We start from the raw sequence: 18,519 nt of genomic DNA, 5'->3' as shown, positions 1-18,519 counted from the left end.
GAGGGGATCCAAGGATCTCAGGTAGAGGCCGGGAGGGGTCATTCTCACACCCTGTGTAGCCCAAATGGCAGTTTGGTCTTGTGCCCCACCTCCCCGCCCATCGTCTACAAACCCGTGCCCCCCGTCCCCGAACTCTGTGTCCCCCCTCCCCCCGTGCCATTAACAGCCATCCGCGCACACTTTGTGATAACCTCTGTGGTCTCTGAGCTTTCAAACATTGTTTCTCTCCTTTTCTCGTCCCCCGTGTCCGCCCCCACCGCCCCTCCCCTCCTGCCCTCCCCTCTCTCTTTCCGGCCACCCCCGGGCCTGCCCTCTGACCCCCTCCTTCCCTTGACCTCCCTACCCCTCCCCGATCATGGGCTTTTTCTGTTGTCCTGCTGCTCCCCCCGCCCCCTTCATCCTCCTCCTCGTCTTCCCTGCTGCGGGGGGGCGCCCTCCTCGCCTGCCTTCGGGATGATCTCCCCCTCTTTCCCGCTCCCGTGCCCCCTCCCCCCGTTCTCCCCTCCCCTGTCTCCCGCCCCCTCCCCCCGTCCCGTTCTGTTTTGCAGTCACTGTATCCATCAGATATTAGAAAGCGTAACTTACATTCACCACTATGCCATTGTCCACAGGGACCTGAAGGTCAGTATACCACCCCCCCTTTCTCCGTCCCCCCACCGCTCCCCGCCCCGCAAAGCACTGCGCCCATACCCGCACCCTTGGGCTGGGGCTGGGGGTGGAGGGCGGGGGCCTTGCGCTGGTTGGCTCCATCACTGCTGAACTTGATCAGAATGGAGGCAGCACACCGGAGCCATCTGCAGGGGTTGGCTGAAGGCAGCTGGGGGCAGGGGGTCGCCGAGGGCAGTTGGGGCCGGTCTGCAGAGAGTGGCAGAGGGCAGGTGGGGCCGGTCTGCAGTTTGTGGCAGAGGACAGTTGGGGCCGGCCTGCAGAGAGTGGCAGAGGGCAGCAAGGGCCGGTCTGGAGGGGGAGGCAGAAGGCAACTGGGGCCTATCTGCAGGGGGCAGCAAAATGCAGCTGGGGCCAGTCCGAGGGGAGATAGAAGACAACTAGGAGCGGCAGGGGGGCGGCCCAAGGCATTTGGGACCGGTCTGCCGGAGGTAGCAGAGGGAGGTAAGGGATAGTGAAAGAGGGGCCAGCGGAGGACATCTGGAGGACCTGGCAAGAGGCATGGAGGCCGGGACTCAGGGGCGGCAGGAGGTGTCCGGGGTGTCCGGGGTAGGGGGCTAAAGGGGCAGCAGGAGGGGGTAGAGGATGGCTGGGGCGACTGGGAGCTTTTTGGGTTTCTGGGATTCAGGTGCGCCCAGAAGGCGGCTGCGTGTTCTGGGCTGTTGAGGGGATTGGACTGGGGCCCACCCGGTCCCCTTCGCGTACTGCTGGGCAGCGTGGGACCCCCGGCGGGACTTCGGGGGGTAACCCAAGTCCTCCCGCCACCTGGCCCAGGGTCCGCCTCCGGTGGGAGCTGTCGGCTATAACGCTCCTCGGCGACTCCCCCAGCCTTCCTCCTCTTCTTCATCTTCTTCACTTTTCCCGCGTGTGCTCTCTTCCCACCGGTTCATGGCTTCGGTCTGGCCTCCGCCGCCCCCCACCCTCCGCCGCCCCCGCCCTTACCAGGCCGAATGTCACCCGGCCACCTTCCCTCCTGCAGGGAGCAGCGCCGGAGCGTAGCACGATTCCGTGTTCTGGGCTCGGGAGTGACGAACGCACTGGACTGGGAAAGGGTACTGGGAAAGGGTACACAAGCAGGCATTCGACAAGGTCCCTGTCCCCCGAGAAACTCACAGTCCCTGACTGTAGGTGGAGCGGTGGGGATGATTGGAGAAAGGCACAATGAGAGCAGGAAACATTCAAACCGCATAAAGGACGAGGACCGGTATACAAGACACAGAATAAAAACAGAAGTCAGCAGGGGACTGTCGCTAGAGGATCAAAATTTCAGGCTCATTGTGATTCAGAGTCCACAGCAACGGCTAGCGCAGCCACTAACTTTCAATCAATCAATCAATCAGTGGTTATTTATTGAGTGCTTACCGAGTGCAGAGCTTGGGGAAGTAGATATAACAGAGTCCGTAGACATGATCCCTGCCCACAAAGACAGTGTGAGTAGCAGTGTGGCCTAATGGAAAGAGCCCGGACCTAGGAGTCGGAGGACCTGGGTTCTAATCCTGCTCTGCCACTTACCTGCAGTGTGATCTTGGGCAAGTCACTTCATTTCTCTGGCCTTAGTTTAAAATGTAGATTAAAGTTGTGGGCCCCAGGTATGTCCAATCTGATTAGTTTATATCAACCCCAGGACTCGGTTCTATGCCTGGCACATAGTATGTGCTTAAAAAATACCAAAAAATCTAAAACAGGGGTTAGTCTATAGCTTTCTCGAGGATCTATGAGGCCTTATGTTGCAGGTGCTGGGGTGGCCATTGAAAGCAGCGTGGGATGGGGGGGGGTCTCCTCGATGGTGTGGAGGGGAGATGGAGCAATTGTCTGGGGAGGAAGCGTGGCTAGGGGCCAGATCAGGCCGAGGGCAGGAGCCCTTGGGGTGGGGAGGAAGGCAGCCCCCTTGACCGTGGGGCAGGGCAGCGGACAGCATGCAGGGAGATGAGGCCGCTGATTCCGATGCTTCATTCGCCCACGGCTGAGACCCTGTCCTCAGTTGGGATGTGCCCCTGCCACCTCACATCTGGTCCCCTGGTAGAGTTGGTGGGGGGACACTACCCCACCCCATCCCTTATGGAGCTGTCGATCCAGACCAGCCTGAAGGAAAGGATGGGCAGAGGGGGCTGGGACCAGGCAGGGGCAGGCCTGGGGCCAGACAGGCAGGTGCTCACTGGCCACCTAGGTTACCCCCGAGGCTGATCAAAGACTCCAGAGCTTTTCTCTGATGGGCATTCAGAGTCATCGGGGTTTGCGGGGATGGGGGGAAAGAGGAGATGTGAGTGGAAGGCAAAGGTACGACCCTCTCTGGGGAAATGTGGCCAGCCTTTGGTGGACAGCCCCTCATAGTTGCTTTCCTTTTTTTTAATTTAAAGAGAGGTCCAGGCAGGGCTCTTCCACACAGTTCGTCAGGAGAAAGACCGAGGTGGTGCAGCAGTAAAATCCTTTCCATTCTCTTTACCTCTCGCCTCCCCTTTGTGGAGCAGAGAGCTGAGCACTGACAGGAAGTGAAGTTGTCTTCCTGGAAAGTGGGCCACCGAAGCACCTATAGACAAGGAGCTGGATAACCTCCCCCACAAAACCAGGAAGCCTTTGGGCAGCCTAGCGATTCTGAAGGCTGCCCGGGATTGGAATTCAGGCTTTTTGCACCAAAGGCTGACTGGTCAGTCGGTCCTTTCCTTAGCTCAAAGGTGAAGCCTGGGGGAAGTCCAGGGTGTAACTACAGGCTTCTAACTCCGCCTAGTAGCCCGTTGCTGACTTTTGACCCCATTCCCCACCTGTGCCCGCAGTCACCAGATTCCGCAGGGCCAGATTCCACGGGGTGGAACTCTTCACGTGGAGAAAATGGTCGCCCTCTTGCTCATCGAGGCATAGGCCGGGGTGCAGGTAGATGATTGAGTGAGATCTCAAACTCCATACTGCTTCGGAGATTGGGAGGGAAGCTCTGGGGCTCTGTGGGGACGGAGGGCACTCAGAAGAAGCAGGAACCCAGACGGGACTAGGGGGAAGATACGCCTGCGCTAGAACTGGAGCCAGGAGAGAGATTGGTGGGGAGCAGGAAATCGGGAGCCTCTTCGGCGAGGGGTGGGGTGCTGGGGGTGGCCCAGCGGAAACTCCAGCTGGGAGAGGTGGTGCATTGAGAGTTGGCAGCATTGATTGACCATTATCATCATCAGCAGCAGCAGCAACATCACTATTTATTGAGTGCCTACTGTAGGCAGAGGGTCGTACCAAGTGTTGCTGGGTCTGGAGCACTGTTCTGTACACCTATCGTGTTCAAACCACCGAACGGGATACCTGTTATGTGCAGAGGAGTTTACTGGGTGCTTCCTGTGGGTAGAGGGCTGTACTGGTGCTTAAGGTGTGCACGGTACTGTACTGAGCACCGACTTAGTGCTGAGCACCGCACTGGGTGCCTGCTGGGTTTAGTGCACTGTACTGGGTGCCTGAGGGTGCACCAGCTGTGTGAAGAACGCGGGCATTGAGAGCATCCAGTAGAAACGGATGATGGGGTAGCCGAGCTCCCCGATGGTGTCCCAGCCCGCCCCTCGCCCCCCTCCCTCCGGCAGTGTCCTAGCCCCTCCCCCAGCAGTGCCGCCGTCCCCCCCTCCCCGCCGTGTGTAGCCCCTCCCCCGCCGTACCCCCCGCGCGGTGCTCCCCGCCGTGGCACCGGGAGGGGCGGGAGGACGGTTGTCCTCTCCGGGGTCCCGGGCCGGGGCCGCGTGCCCGGAGGGCCCCCCCCAACCGCTCCCTCCCCGCCCCGGGTGGGTCTCGGCTCCCGGCTGCCCCCCGCCCACCGCTGCCCGCCTCGGGGGCACTGCGCCGAACCGGGCCGGGGTCTCTGAGCCCCGCCACCGAGGCCTCGTTTTCCGAGGCTGGGGGAGGGCCGGCCTCCGGACTGCGGTCTCCCTCCGCGGCCGCGTCCCGCCTCCTCCTCCTCCTCCCGCAGATCCGCCGCCCGCGATGCGCTCGCCCTCTCCCTCCGGGGGGCGGGGGGCCTCCCCGCCCCGGGTCCGGCCGGACAGGGGCGAGGCTGACGGGGGTGGCAGGGCCTGGCCGGGCCGGGCCGGGCCGGGCAGGACCGGACCGGACCGCACCGGGGTGTGGGGAGGGGGGGAGGCTCGTCTCTCGCGGCGTCCACGCCCACCCGGGGCCCGGGAGAGGGGCCGGGGAGAAAGGGCTTTCCCCGCTGGCCGGGCCATTCCCGAGCTGACCACGAGAACCCCTGGGCCCCTCCCCCGGACAGACGGACCCCACGGACCCCACGCCCGTGGGAGTCCCGGTCCCGAGCTAGAACCCGAGGTGAAGAGGGAGCCCGACTCCTCTCCGACCCTGCCCGCCCCCTGCCCCCTGCCCGCTCCCCCTCCTCCCCTCCCCCTGCTCCCCCCGCTCCTCCCCGGTCCCTTTCCCCTTCCCCCCGCCCCCCGCCCCCCGCCCCCCGCCCTGGTGGCCGGTACCGCGCCCCGCGCACTAACCCGCCCCCTGGTGTTTGCATGCAGTCATTGCATCCAGCAGATCCTGGAGGCCGTTCTCCATTGTCACCAAATGGGGGTCGTCCACAGAGACCTCAAGGTGAGTTTTCTAGCCCGCTGCTCTGTCCGTCTGTCGTCCGTCCGTCCGTCCGTCCGTCTCTGTATGGTGCATGTCGGAGGCGGGCCCCGGAGCCGGGCCGGAGGGGCGCAGGCGGCAGGGAGCCCTCCCGGTAGGGTCCCGACGGTGTCGCGACGTTCCCCACTAACCCCGTCCCCGGGGGGCGCTCCCGGCGTCCGCGAGCTAGGGACCGGAGTTTTGACGATTCGCTCTGGGGGAGCGTGATGTCTCTGTGGGTGTGTGTGTCTCTCCTCCCGACCATTTCCGTAGGGATGGCGGGGCGTCGGGGGTGCGGGGGTCCGGAGTGGTGCTGGGCCCCGGGCCCCGGCAGACAGCAGCAGCGCGACCCCCGGACGTTCCCAAGGTGCGGCTCCTCGTGGGCCACCGGCGGGGCCGCCGGGGTCGGGAGCTGCCTCTGGTACTGAGCGCGGGGAGATGCCCAGGGAAGAGTTCCGGGCCTTTGCCAGCGGCCGGTGTCCCCTCCGGCCCACGGCCTCCTTTAGCCCCTTGACCCGCCAGCGCAGGGCGGGTCGAAGGCTGGGGACAGCGGGGGGAATCTCTGCTCAGGATGCAGGGGTCGCCGTGGTGGTCGGGGAGCTGGGCTGTCCGGGTGCCCCACCGGACAACTGGATGGGGGACCAGCCGGCGAGGTGGGAAGACCCGCCCTGTCCCACGAGGCCGGGGCCCGGGGACTCAAGTAGTTGGGGGCCTGAGGGCGGGGCCTGCGGGGCGAGGTCTGAGGGGCGGGTCTGGAGGGGCGGGGCAGGAAGGGGCAGACCACCGCGGGTGGCACACGGGACAACTGGGTGACCCCCCACCCCACAGGGACTCGGGTGGAAAGCAGGGGTAGCCGCCGCGAGGTGCCTGCGTCCGTTGTGCAGGTCCGGTCCGGTCCGGTCCGGTCCGGTCCGGCCCCGCTGTCTGTTCTTCGTCGTGACTGCGCCGTGTCCCGGCCGAGCCTCTCGGGTCCCGCCCTCTCACCTGGAGGGAGCGGGGCTGGGAGCGGCCGGAGCCCGGGCGGGGTCTCGGGGGGCGGGAGCCGCGGGCTGGGCTCTCTCATCATTCATCCCTGCAGCCCCCCTCCTCCCCACCCCGGTCCCCTCCGGGGACGTCGGGCCGGGTGGGGTCGGCGTCGTCCTCCGCCGGGGTTAGCCCCCCTCCCTCCCGCCCGGCCCCCGCCCCCCGGCCCGGGCCACGACTAGGCGGGTCTCCCGCCGCCCCCAGCCGCCGCCTCGCCTTCCACGGGGCGCGAGGGGAGGCTTCAGAGAGGGGCGGCCTGCGGTCCGAGGAGCGGGCGCTGATGGCCGCAGTCGGGGCTGGCGGGACCCCGGGAGCATCGGCGTCCAGGGGCCCGGAGTCGCCAGAAGCCCCCGAGGGGCGGCTCAGCGCTGCCTCCGGTCGGGGCCCGCGGGGACGCCTCCCGGGCCTGACCCTCCCGCCCAGGTTGGCGGGCAACAGACCCCCCGCGCCCCCGGGGAAGCCCCGGCCCCGCTGGTCCTGCCTTGGCCCTACCTGGCCGGGTCGAACCGGGCCCGGAGGCCGCTGGCGGCCGGGCAGTGAGGTTCGGGGTGCTTCCGCAGTCCTCGTGGCCGCGGGGACGGGCGTCGGGGACACCGAAAGTGGTCCTGGACAGGCACGGATTGCCGGAGTCTTGGGCCGCCCGTTTGGCCCGGTCTGGCCCGGGCCGGGCCCGCGGGATCCGGGTTTCGGTTGTGTTGGGGGGCGGAAGGAAGGCCCTAACCCTCCGGCCCTCCATCACAAACTGTGTTTTGTCTTTCCTCCCTTCTCCATCTATCCTTCTCCCTTCTCCTCTGTCCACCCCCTTTCTCCCCTTTCCCACTCCTTTCTCCTCTCCCTCTCTTCCTTCTCCCTCCTCTCCCCTCTTCCCTCATCTTCTTCCTCTTTCCTTTTCATCCTTCTCCCTTTCTTCCCCTTCCTCCCTCTCTTTCCTCCTCTCTTCCCTCTTCATCCTCCTCTCTTCCTTTTCCATCCTCCTCTTTCTTCTCCATCCTCTCCCTTTTCACCCTCCCCTCTCCCGTCTCCATCCTCCCCTCTCCATCCTCCTTCTCCTTCTTCATCTCTTCTTTCTCCTCCCTCCCCTCTTATCTCTCCTCTTTCCTCTCCCTCCTCCCCTTCTTCCCTCTCCTTCCTGCTCTCTTCCCTCTTTTTCCTCCTTCTCCTTTCTCCTCTCTTCTCTCTCCATCCCACCCTCTTCCCTCTCCTTCCTACCTCTCCTCTCTCCTTCCTCTTCTCTTCCCTCTCCCCTCCCTCCTCTCTCCCGTCTTCCTCTTCCCCTTTCCACTCTCCCCCTCCCTCGCCTCTCCTCTTCCCCCTTCCCGTGCCCCCACTCCTCTTCCCTTCCCTCCTCTACTCTTCCCCTCCCTCCCATCTCCCCTTCCCCTGGCCCGTCCCTCCTCTCTCTCTCTTCCTCTCTGTCTCTCCTTCTTTCCTCACCCCCCCCACCCCCCACCCCCGGCAGCCGGAGAATCTTCTCCTGGCCAGCAAGTGTAAGGGGGCTGCGGTGAAGCTGGCGGATTTCGGGTTGGCTATCGAGGTGCAGGGGGACCAGCAGGCTTGGTTCGGTGAGTGGGCGGCGCGAGGGGGTCAGGTGGCGGCGATGGGTGGGGGGCTTCGGGCCTCGCGCCAGGCGGCCCGGCTGACCTTTCCCCCATCCGTCCCGGCGCAGGATTCGCCGGGACCCCGGGCTACCTGTCCCCTGAGGTTCTACGGAAAGAAGCCTATGGAAAGCCGGTGGACATCTGGGCCTGTGGTGAGGAAGGGGGGCCAGGAGGGCGATAGCGGGGCCAGGGGGCAGGGGGCGGGACTCGGGGAGACCCGGGAGAGGATGCATGGAGTCACTGCTGCCCTTCCCTCGACATCCACCACAGTACACTGCTCTGTTCTCAGTCGCCACCCAGCACGGCCCTCTGCATACAGTAGGTGTGCAGCAGAGTCCTCTGCTCGTGGTAGGTGCCAAGCAAAACATTCTCCACACAGTAGGCGCCCAGTAAAGTTCCCTGCACCTAGTGCGTGCCCAGCACAGTGTTCCACACACGAGGATTGGGCTTGAGAGGAGAAAGCTCCTCCGGGGTTCCTGATCTCGATCCCAGGGGGAGAAGAGGGGAAGGGAAAGGGAGGGAGTCACATGACCAGCAGCCGTTGGCCTCCGGGTACTGGGGCCGCCGCCCACTCTGGTCCTGGGGATTGAATGCCCGTGCCATGCCGGGTGCCACCCGGGCGCTCAGTATAGTGTGGCCGTGCATCTCCCCAGGGGTCATCTTGTACATCCTCCTGGTGGGCTATCCACCATTCTGGGATGAAGACCAGCACAAGCTGTACCAGCAGATCAAGGCCGGCGCCTATGACGTGAGTCTCCGCCCCTGCTGGGCCCAGGCCAGAGAGGCCTGTGGCAAAGTCACAGTGGGACCCCGACAGTCACCATTTCATTGAGGGTGGACAGGGCAGGAGAACGGTCAGTCACACACCCCCCCCACACCCAATCTGGGAAATGGGGCCACTGGCCACCTTCCCCTCCCACAGCTGGGAAGTAGGGACACTGGTCTCCATCACCTCCTTGGAGTCCCAGCCTCCATTCTCCCCCTCTCCCCTCACCCCTCGGAGCAGCTCTTCTTGGGCCCCGGGCCCACTATCCTGGGGGATAATTCATACTTCTCTGGTCCCCCTTCCTGCCCCTCCCTTCCTAGGTGGTCCCTGAGGTCCTGATTCTGAACCCTCTCTGGCATCCCTCTCCCCCATGCCTGCCCTTGAGGGCCGTGGGTTCCAGGAGTGGGGTCCAGAGTCTATCTGATCGCGCCTCCCCCGCTGACCCCTGCCTCCTCTAGTTCCCGTCCCCGGAGTGGGACACAGTCACACCGGAAGCCAAAAACCTCATCAACCAGATGTTGACCATCAACCCGGCCAAACGAATCACAGCCCACGAGGCCCTGAAACACCCATGGGTCTGCGTAAGTGTCCGGCGGGGCAGGGCGGGGCAGGGAGTTCCGTGGGGCGGAGGGGAGGATCCCGGGGGCGGGGGTGGGGCTTTTGGGGGGCGTGTCAGGGGGCTGGGAGTGTTCAGGTGTTCAGTCCCCGCTCCCACGCTCGGCCCACCTCCCCGCCCCGATGGCACTGAGAACTCCCTCTCCCCCCAACCCCTTCCCCGTCCACAGCAACGCTCCACGGTGGCATCCATGATGCACAGACAGGAGACTGTGGAGTGCCTGAAGAAGTTCAATGCCCGGAGAAAGCTCAAGGTACGGCGCGCTCTGCCCCAACCTGGGGCTCGGATCCTGGGACCCTTCTCGTAAGCTCTCAGCCCCACTGGTGGGCACCGGACCCCTCGGTTCTCATCCCTGCGACCAGCCCCGAACTGGCCTGGTGTCAGAGGGACCCTACTGGGTCGGCCCGGGGCTCTGGGCCCCCGGGGAGGCTTCCGGGTTGTCCCCGAGCGGATCAGTGATTTTTCTCCAGGATGCCGGGTGGTCCTAATGGGATGCAGCTGTGTTGCGTGCACCAGCAGAGGAGTGAAAAGCCAAGGGGGGAGATGAGGGCGGGGCCGCGGCCCTGGATAATTTGGGGGTGGGCTGTTCTGCTCTCGTGCCCCGGCTGAGGTGGCTGCTGCGTTTGTTTTGTTGAACTTCAGTGGTCTGCTCCTCTTGATGTCCTCCGGATTTCCATCCAACCAAATGGTCAAATACAACAATATTGCCTGAACATCTGCTGTGGGCAGAGCACTGAACTGAGTGCTGGGGAGAGGACAATAGAGTTAGGAGACAAGATCCTTTCCCTCAGAGAGCTGACAGTCTATTGGGTGAGAGCAATGTATTGGGTGCTGGGGAGACACCCGAAATCCCTCCTTCCCAGACACCATCAGCTCTGGATCCTCCCTATCTCCTCCCCGGGCACGGTCTGCTGTGGGGCAGTGAGGGAAGGGGGGCGCGGGTTCGGTCAGATCGGGTCTGACTGATGGGCGTTTTCCGCCCTCGTGTTCTCCCTCAGGGCGCCATCCTCACCACGATGCTGGCCACAAGGAACTTCTCAGGTGAGGCCGATCCCTCTGCCACCAGCCAAGAAACGAGGCAGCGTTTGACAGCCCTGGCTCTCTCCGGCCAGGAGAGGCCAAGAGTGAATCCGGGGCGACTCGGGGGTGTGGCCGGGGCAAGCACGTGGGCGGCGAGGCCTCTTCTCTGCCGTGCCACCTGGCAGCTTGGTTCTGCTCCAGCCCTTTAGTGATTAATCACTCAATCAGCGCTATCCATTCAGGGCCTCCTTTTTTTTCTGTGGAAGTTGTTCAAAGTGTTTATTATGTGCCAGGCACTGTACTAAGCGCTGGGTTGGATACAAGCGACTCGAACTGGACACAGTCCCTATCCTGCATGCAGGTCACAGTCTTCATCTCCATTTTCCAAATAAGGGAACTAGCCGAAGCGACTTGCCCAAGGTCACACAGCAGACAAGTGGAAGAGCCGGGATTAGAACCCAGGTCCTTTTGACTCCCAGCCCCTTGCTCTAACCACTAGGTCACACTGCTTCTCTACTGTATGCCCAACACTGTCCTGCACGTGCCAGGGTGCAGCGCTTCACTCTACTGGGCCACTACAGAGCTCCATGCAGAGAGTTGTACTGATTGTAGAGTGCTGTCCTAAGGCCGTGAGAGAAAACAGTAGACGTTCCAGTCAAACTCCAGCCTTGTTTCCACCCACACCCCTGGTCCTGCCCCTCTCTGCCCTCCAGGTACCCTGGTCTGGGCGCTTGGGTAACGTCAGCCGTGACCCCTGTGGGGACGGGGGAGGGGAAGTCTCCTGAGCGTTCTGACCCCAGCCCACCCATTCAAAGCTACCTGGGCCTCCCTCCCTCCCTCTTTCCCTCCCTCCCTCTTTCCTTCCTGGCAGCACATCCCTGAATTCCCCTGCCACTTCCCCTCTGGGGTCGCCCTCCCAGGGCCTCCCCTGCCCACCCCTCCCTTCTACTCTCCTCCCTTCTTCTCCCCTCTTCCGCCTTCCTCTGCCTTCCTCTTCCTTCTCCCCTCCTCTCCCCTCCCTTCTCCTCCTTTCCCTCCTCCACCCACTTCCTTCTCCTCTATTCCCCTTCTCCTCCCCTCCCCTCTCTTCTCCTCCTTTCCCTTCCCCTCCCTTGCCCTCCCCTGCCCTGCCCTGTGGCCTCGGTTGCCGGGGTGATGTATGGGGTGGAGGCCTGCAGGTTTCTGGGGTGTCCGGGTCTGTGCGGTGACCGGGGGACGGCCCCCAGTAGTTCCTGTTTGTGTGGGAATGGGGGACTGGGGGCAGGTCATGGCTGACTTAGACAGGGGCTGGGGGTGCGAAGGGGTGAGGGGCAGCTGATGGGAAGCCACGATCCTTGGCGGAGGACTGGCTCTTCCCAGAGCTCTGGACTGAGTCTTCCTTCCTCTCCCCTTGCCCCTCTTTCGCCCTCGGCGGTCCGGGAGAGTTAGGGGTACCCTAGTGGGAGGCTCGGCCCCCGGTCCCGGAGCCGGGGCCACAGGGCAGGGTTGGGGCGGACCGGCGCGGAGGGCGAGGCCTTGTGGACAGCTCCCTGCCCCCCCCCCCGCCACCCCCCCCCCCCCCCCGATAGGCTGTCTCCGTTTCTTCTCCAGTACCTGAGAGTCACTTTCCCTTCCCATCACACAGCCCCCTCCTTCTCGATCCCGCCAGCCCGGCCCCTGGAGGAGCCCCCCACCACTTGACCACGCCCCGGGGACCCCCGATCGTGCGACAGGGACCCTGGGCTTGGGCAGATCGCCTTTCCCACCTGAACTGGAACTCTAATCTTCTTCTGCTTCCTTTGTTTCTCTCTCTCTCTCTCTCTCTCTCTCTACCTCTCTCTCTCCTTTCCTTATCTGTCCGTGTCTGTCCCTCTGACCCCCATTCCCTTCTGTCCGCCTCTCTCCATGGCTCCCACCGTCCCTCCCTCCGTCCGTCCGTCCGTCCCCCGCCTTGTGCCCTGGTGTCCCGGGGAGGGCAGTGGGCCGGCAGACCACCGCTCCAGCCACAATGTCGGCCGCAGCTTCCAGTCCCACCATGGGGCTGGTGGAACAAGGTAGATGTGTCCTGAGAGAACCCCTGCCCCCCAAGCTGCCCCTCATGCTGCCCCTCTCGCTGCTCCCCCTGCCCCACCACCATTTCTCCTTGCTCTCCTCCAGCTCCTGTCGCCGCCTCCAGGCAGCTGACCGCATGTCCACCCCTCACCCCCACCATTCCCCAAACCCTGCTGTGCCCCCTCGCTGCCTCTTCTGCCCCCCCATTCCGTCGTTGCCCCCCCACCCTCTTCCGCCCCTGCCGCTTCCATGCCGATAGCTGAGCATGTGCCACCCGCGCTCCCTCCGCCCCTTCCCCCATCACGAGGTCTGACCCGTCCCCATTGCCCCTTCCAGCCAGGCTGCCTGGAAGAAGATAGGAGGGAGACCCTCCCTCACCTCCCTCCCATCTCCGCAGCCCCTGTGCCCCACCCAGACGGGCAACTCAGGCACCCCTATTCGGTGCTGGGGACCCTCCCCCCACACTAGAGAGGGATAAGGGGCCCTACCCAGGGCTCTGCCGCCATCCCGAAGGAGAACTAGGGATGGGGGTGGGGTATCCTGGAAAGAGGAAGGAGAGAAGAGAGAAAGGCATTTTCAGGGTCCTAGGGCCCTCCAACAGCCTGGAGCTGGCCACCACTGAGTTGGGATCTCAAAGATCTTTTACAACTTCCTGCTCTGTTGCCCGGATCTCCTCCTGTAAGCCCTATCCTGGACCTGCCCTTATTCGTGCTTGGCTTGGCTGGGAATTGGAGTGGCCTGAGTGTGGTGGGAAGATCGAGAGCAATGTTAGGGTGGGACCTCCCTCTTTGGTAAACCTTTGGGATCGGATGCAAGACCTCTGACCCTGTCTTCAGGCCCCTACAGAACTGGGGTCCAACGGTCCACACCTCTGGCCGATGCCAAGGTCACCCCAAGTGGTCAGGTTGCTTCTGGTGCTGCATGTGATGTCTGGAACTTTGACAGGGTGACTCCCATGTTCACTGGAGTTGTGCTGGGGCGGGGGTGAGGATGGGTGGGGTTTGTCCACCAAGGGGTGCTTTTTGAGGACTTGGGGCTGAGGACTTTCCCCCACGCCCTGGGAGAGCACGGTTTCCCAGCTTGGATCCAAAGTGAATCTTTCCTTCGGGGAGGATGCATTGTAGGAATTCCGGTCCATCTCCTCCTTGGCAGTTGGGAAAGAGGCAGAATTTTGCCTTGGAACAGTGGAACAGTCAGCCCTCCAGGTCCTGTCCGGTGCCTGGGAAACTGGGAAAAGTAGTGGGAATGAGCAACCTCCGTGGCTCTCTGCTCCGTGCAAGACCCACCGACGGGGGAGGTCTCAGCCTTCCAGACCAACCAGGGGAGGACCTGGACCTGGAGATGGATCGCGGCTGCTGGCTGCTGATGGACTGGAGCTTCTTCTAGACACCGTGGGGAGAGAACTCAGCCTGGAGCTTCTTCCAGACCCACTGGGGCAGAAACCTGGACCTGGATTGTGGCTGCTGATGGACAGGAGTTTCTTCCAGACCCACCGGAGTAAGGACCTGGACCTGGATCATGGCCACCGATGGCTGGAGCTTTCTCCAGATCCACCAGAGGGAACCCAGATCTGGACCTAGACCTGGACCATGGCTGACAATGGACTGGATCTGGAGCACCTTTTAGACCCTGGGGAGAGAGGTGGGACTCGGATCACAGAGAAGTCAGATGGTAGTTTCTTCCAGACCCAGTGGGGAGAGAACCTTGCCCTGAAGCAAAGCTGCTGATGAATTAGAGCTTCTTCCAGAAAGGCCAGGGAGAAAACTGGGACCTGGATCACGGCTTCCAACCGATTGGAGCTTCATACCCTCCCAGGAGATGACCTGGACCTGGATGCTGATGGAACGGAGCTTCTTCTAGGCCTGCTGGAGAGAACACGACCTGGATCTGCACCTGGACCATGGCTGCCAATGGACCCGAACTGAATGACAGCTGCCATTGGACTGGAAGGCCTTCCAGGCCTGCTGGAGAGAACCTAGGCCTGGATCATGGCCACCAATGGACCAGCATTGCTTCCAAAATCACTGAGGAGAATCAGTCAATCAATCAGTGGTATTTATTGAGTGCTTATTGTGTGCAGTGCACTGTACTAAGTGCTTGGGAGAGTACAGTATAACAATATAACAGACACATTCTCTCCCTGCAATGAGCTTACAGTCTAGAGGACCCGGACTTTAGCCACAGTCACCTGCCCTCCGGCAGAGCGAGGGTGGGGAAGGAGTCTGGCAGTTCCCTGGACCTCTGGCACTGGCTGTCTGCCGGACACATGGTTTGGGAAAGAGCTATGTGTCCTCCCTCCCTCCCTCACACTTCAGCATCCCCCTCAGTGATGGGATGGGTCAGAGCAGAGGGTCCCACTGGGGCAGCCTGGGCAGCTCTGAGGCGCAGAAGCCAGAGAGTCTCCTCTCCTCTCTGCCTCTCCCTCCCCAACCTATTCTGGCTAGCCCCGGAGCAGCCTCCCTCTTCAGTGGCCCCACCATTGGCTGGGGCAAGGGACAGAAGGCAGTGGCTACCAGTTTGGGTGGGCAAGCAGTTTTCATGAGTACCTTGGACAACTGGTCTGGGAAAGGAGGAGCCCAGGGGAGATCAGATGGCAAAAAAGGAAAGGAGACTTGTTCAACCATTCCTGTGCAAGGCACATCCAGGAATGCACTTTGTGGGGCTGGCGTTTGGAGGGAGTGGGTTAAATGACTCATTCAGGCTCTCCCCCTCCTCAACCCCCTACCCCACTGGGCTGAGCTGGGAACAGTGTCTGCCTCCGTGGGGGTTCTCAGAGGCCAGCCACTTTATAGAGCTCCTAGATCTGGAGAGGAGAGGAAGAACTGGATGGACTCAATCAATTGTAATTATTGAGTACTTACTATATGCAGAGCACTATACTTAAACACTTGGGAGAGTACAATACAACACAATTAGTGGACACATTCCCAGGGCCTAACAAACTTACAGTCTAGAGGGGAAGGCAGAAGTTAATATAAATAATTTATAATATATAAGTTAAAGATACATACATAACTGTTGTGGAGTTTGGGATGGGGAAAATATCAAATGTCCAAAGGTCGCAGATCCAAGTGCACAGGTGACACTGAAGGGAGAGCGATCCTGGGAAGGGAGGACTTAATCGGGGAAGGCCTCTTGGAGGAGATCAATCAGTCCTATTTATTAAGCACTTACAGTGTGCAGCACTTGGGACAGTACAATATAACAACAGAACAGTGTTAGTAAACACGTTCTCTGTCCACAGTGAACTTACAGTATAGAGGGGGAGGCAGACATTAGTCTGAATAAATAAATTACAGGTTTGGATACATACCTAACTGCTGTGGGGCTGAGGGAGGGGTGAATAGAAGGAGCGAATCAGGGTGGCACAGAAGGGATTGGGAAAAGAAGAAGTGAGGATTTAGTCAGAGAAGCCCTCTTGGAGGAGATGTGCCTCCACACATCTTTGAAAAAGGCTTCGAAAATCGGGAGAGTCATTGTCTGTCGGACAGGAAGAGGGAAAGAGTTCCAGGCCATAGGCGAGAGGTCGATGGTGAGAAAGATGAGATCGAGGTACAGTGAGTAGGTTGCCATTAAAGGAGCGAAGTTCGTGGGCTGGCTAGTAGTAGGAGAGGTGAGTGAGGTAAGGCAAGGGCAAGGTGACTGAGTGTTTTTAAAGCCGATTGGTAAGGAGTTTCTGTTCAATGTGGGCAACTACTGGAGGCTCTTGAGGAGTGGGGAAACATGTAGTAAACGTTTCTGTAGAAAAATGATCCAGACAGCAGAATGAATTATGGGGAGAGATGGGAGGCAGGGAGGTCAGCGAGGAGATAGATGCAGTAGTCAAGGTGGAGTAAGATAAGTGCTTGGATCAGCGTGGTAGCAGTTTGGAAGGAGAGCAAAGGGCAAATTTTAACAATGTTGTGAAGGTAGAACTGACAGGGTTTGGTGACGTTGAATATGTGGCTGGAATGAAAGAGATGAATCGAGTACAACGCCAAGGTTATGGGCTTATGAGATAGGGTAGATAGTGGTATTGTCTACAGTGATGGGAAAGACAGGGAGAGCACAGGATTTGGGTGAAAAGGAGTTGAGTTTTGGACATTTTTAGTCCCTCGAATGGAATCCCTCTAATGATATTTTCATGGTGTTTATTAGGAGTTTACTATGTATCAAGCACTGTTCTAAGCACTGGATAAGTTTAAGGATATCGGGTTGGACACAGTCCCTGTCCCACGTGGGGCTCACAGTCTAAGCAGGAGGGAGTAGGATTTTATCCCCATTTTACAGTTGAGGAAACTGAAGCACAGAAAAGTTAAGTGACTTGGCCAAGATCAAACAGCAAGCAGTTGGCAGATCTGGGATTAGAGCTCAGGTCCTCTGACTCCCAGGCCTATGGTCTTTCCATTAGGCCATGCTTCTTCTCACACAATAATAACATGTAATTATAATTATTATATGGTGGTACTTATTAAACGCTCGCTATGTGCCACACACTGTATTAAATGCTTGGGTAGATAAAAGGTAATAGATCAGACACACAGTCCTTGTCCCACATGGGGCTCTTAGCCTAAGGGGATGGGAAAAAAGATATTGAGTCCCCATTTTACAGATGAGGAAACTGAGTGACAGAGCAGTTCATTGACTTGCCCTAGTTCACACAGCAGGAAAGTGGCAGAGTTGGGATTAGAACCCAGGTTATGATTCTCAGGCCCAAACTCTTTCCACTAGATCTTGCCCTCAAGACGGATATTCTGCCTTCTTCACCTCCTCCCGCTCATCTCGCTGCTCCGCCTGCCCCGCCCCCGACCTCCCCCTCGAAGCCTGCCCTGCCTGTCTTCCCCTTCCGTGATCCAGTCCAGAACTGGCAGGGCCTCGGGGCCCCACGGAAGGGGAGTGGGGGTGGTCCCCAGCGTGACATTCTCCAACGGCACCCTACCAACACCCCTATACCTGAGTTCTTTAGTGTGGCGGGTCCTCCCTGATTCAGACCAGGGGCTTGGCGGGGTGGATGGGGAGTGGGGAAGAAGATGCTGTGGGGCGAGGAGGGAGGGCACGGCCCACCCTACTTGCTGTCCTGGACGGGTCTGTCCTGAGCTTCTGGAAACTTTGCTGTCGTCCTGCACCAACAGTCTTCTTTTCTCTCTTCCCTCATCCCCGCTCCTGCCCCTCCTGTCACCTGCCCATATCTTTCCTTTCCTGCAAGGTAAGCTGACATTTCATTGTGGTTTTGGAACTCGCACCTCCCAGGGCCCAGGACAGGGACTTGCCAGTGGCAGGCAGGGGAGCAAGAGGGAATGAAGGGGCCAACGTCTTCTCGGCTCTATCCATCTCCAAACTGGGGAGGCTGGTTGGTGTGGAAACACACTAAACACGCATTTCCCACCCTTCGTCCTCCCTCTCCTGTCTCTCTCCCACCCTCCTTGACTCTTGATAGGGGACTGGGGGCTGGGGGCACTCTCAGGTCTGCATCCAGAGCCTGGCAGCCCCCCTACCCTTTCTCTACGGCCCATCCACCCTACTTCCCCTGCAGACCCACCCTGGGGGTGACTGGGTAGGAGCCAGCCAGCAGCTGAGGCTGACCGTCCCACCGGGGCTTCTGGCCGCAGTCCATCCCACTGTCCTGCCACTGGTTGTGGTGGGACCCTTGTCGCGGAGGGTCTGGGAGGAGAAACCCCACCAATATTGACATTTCCTCTTTCCCTCCCCATGCAGCAGCCAAGAGTCTGCTGAACAAGAAAGCCGATGGGGTCAAGGTGAGGCCCCGGACCACTCCCATCTCCCCCCTCCCTCGTGCCCCCTGTGGATCTGGTGGGTGGGATCGGCCCCTGGAGCCAGGGATCAGTGGTTTAGGGGGGTCGCTCTAGGATCCTGCTGCGGCCCAGCTCTGATCGGGACGCCCACTCCTGTCCCCAGGGTGGGCGGTATCTAGCCTCCCCAGGAAAGCCCCTCCCCCCATGTCCTCTGGTGGGGACTGGGTGTTTTGGTTGCCCCAAAGTTTGCTGTCCCTGGTGGGGTCTCCGGCTCCTGCTGGTTTCCAGGAACACCCAACGGGCCAAGGTCTTGCCAGCCTACTGCAGGGTTTAGGGCCTGGGGAGTGGGGAGGAGGGGCAAGATTGGAGCCTCTTATGGGGCCGAAATTGGATGCTGTTTCTTCAAATCCTCTCTCTGTTTCTGTCGGTGTCTCTGTCTCTCTCCATCTCGGTATCTTGCTCTGTGTCTTTGTATCTCTCTGTTGCTCCCTCTGTCTC

The 18,519-nt window shown here is 60.9% G+C and overlaps 1 protein-coding gene across 13 annotated transcripts in view; it reads left to right on the top strand.

Moving 5' to 3' along the window:
• The window catches only part of CAMK2B (calcium/calmodulin dependent protein kinase II beta), a 78,198-nt gene that overhangs the window by 33,970 nt on the left and 25,709 nt on the right, over window positions 1–18,519 (top strand). For 4 of the 13 annotated variants that reach the window (XM_029074799.2, XM_029074791.2, XM_029074798.2 and 1 more), the window contains exons 6-14: window positions 5,148–5,220; window positions 7,718–7,820; window positions 7,925–8,008; window positions 8,510–8,604; window positions 9,081–9,203; window positions 9,408–9,491; window positions 10,237–10,279; window positions 12,217–12,291; window positions 17,987–18,024. In XM_029074799.2, the coding sequence (XP_028930632.1) occupies window positions 5,148–5,220; window positions 7,718–7,820; window positions 7,925–8,008; window positions 8,510–8,604; window positions 9,081–9,203; window positions 9,408–9,491; window positions 10,237–10,279; window positions 12,217–12,291; window positions 17,987–18,024 (718 nt within the window). Of the gene's footprint in view, window positions 1–583; window positions 622–4,833; window positions 4,951–5,147; window positions 5,221–7,717; window positions 7,821–7,924; window positions 8,009–8,509; window positions 8,605–9,080; window positions 9,204–9,407; window positions 9,492–10,236; window positions 10,280–12,216; window positions 12,292–17,983; window positions 18,025–18,519 lie in introns of those variants that run through there. The other 9 variants (XM_029074802.2, XM_029074794.2, XM_029074800.2 and 6 more) reach the window with 4 other exon arrangements.

Source organism: Ornithorhynchus anatinus, chromosome 11 (genome assembly GCF_004115215.2).
Source record: "Ornithorhynchus anatinus isolate Pmale09 chromosome 11, mOrnAna1.pri.v4, whole genome shotgun sequence".
NCBI lineage: Eukaryota > Metazoa > Chordata > Mammalia > Monotremata > Ornithorhynchidae > Ornithorhynchus > Ornithorhynchus anatinus.
The sequence above is the reverse complement of the archived record's forward strand: the minus strand, read 5'-3'. Positions and strand labels throughout refer to the sequence as shown.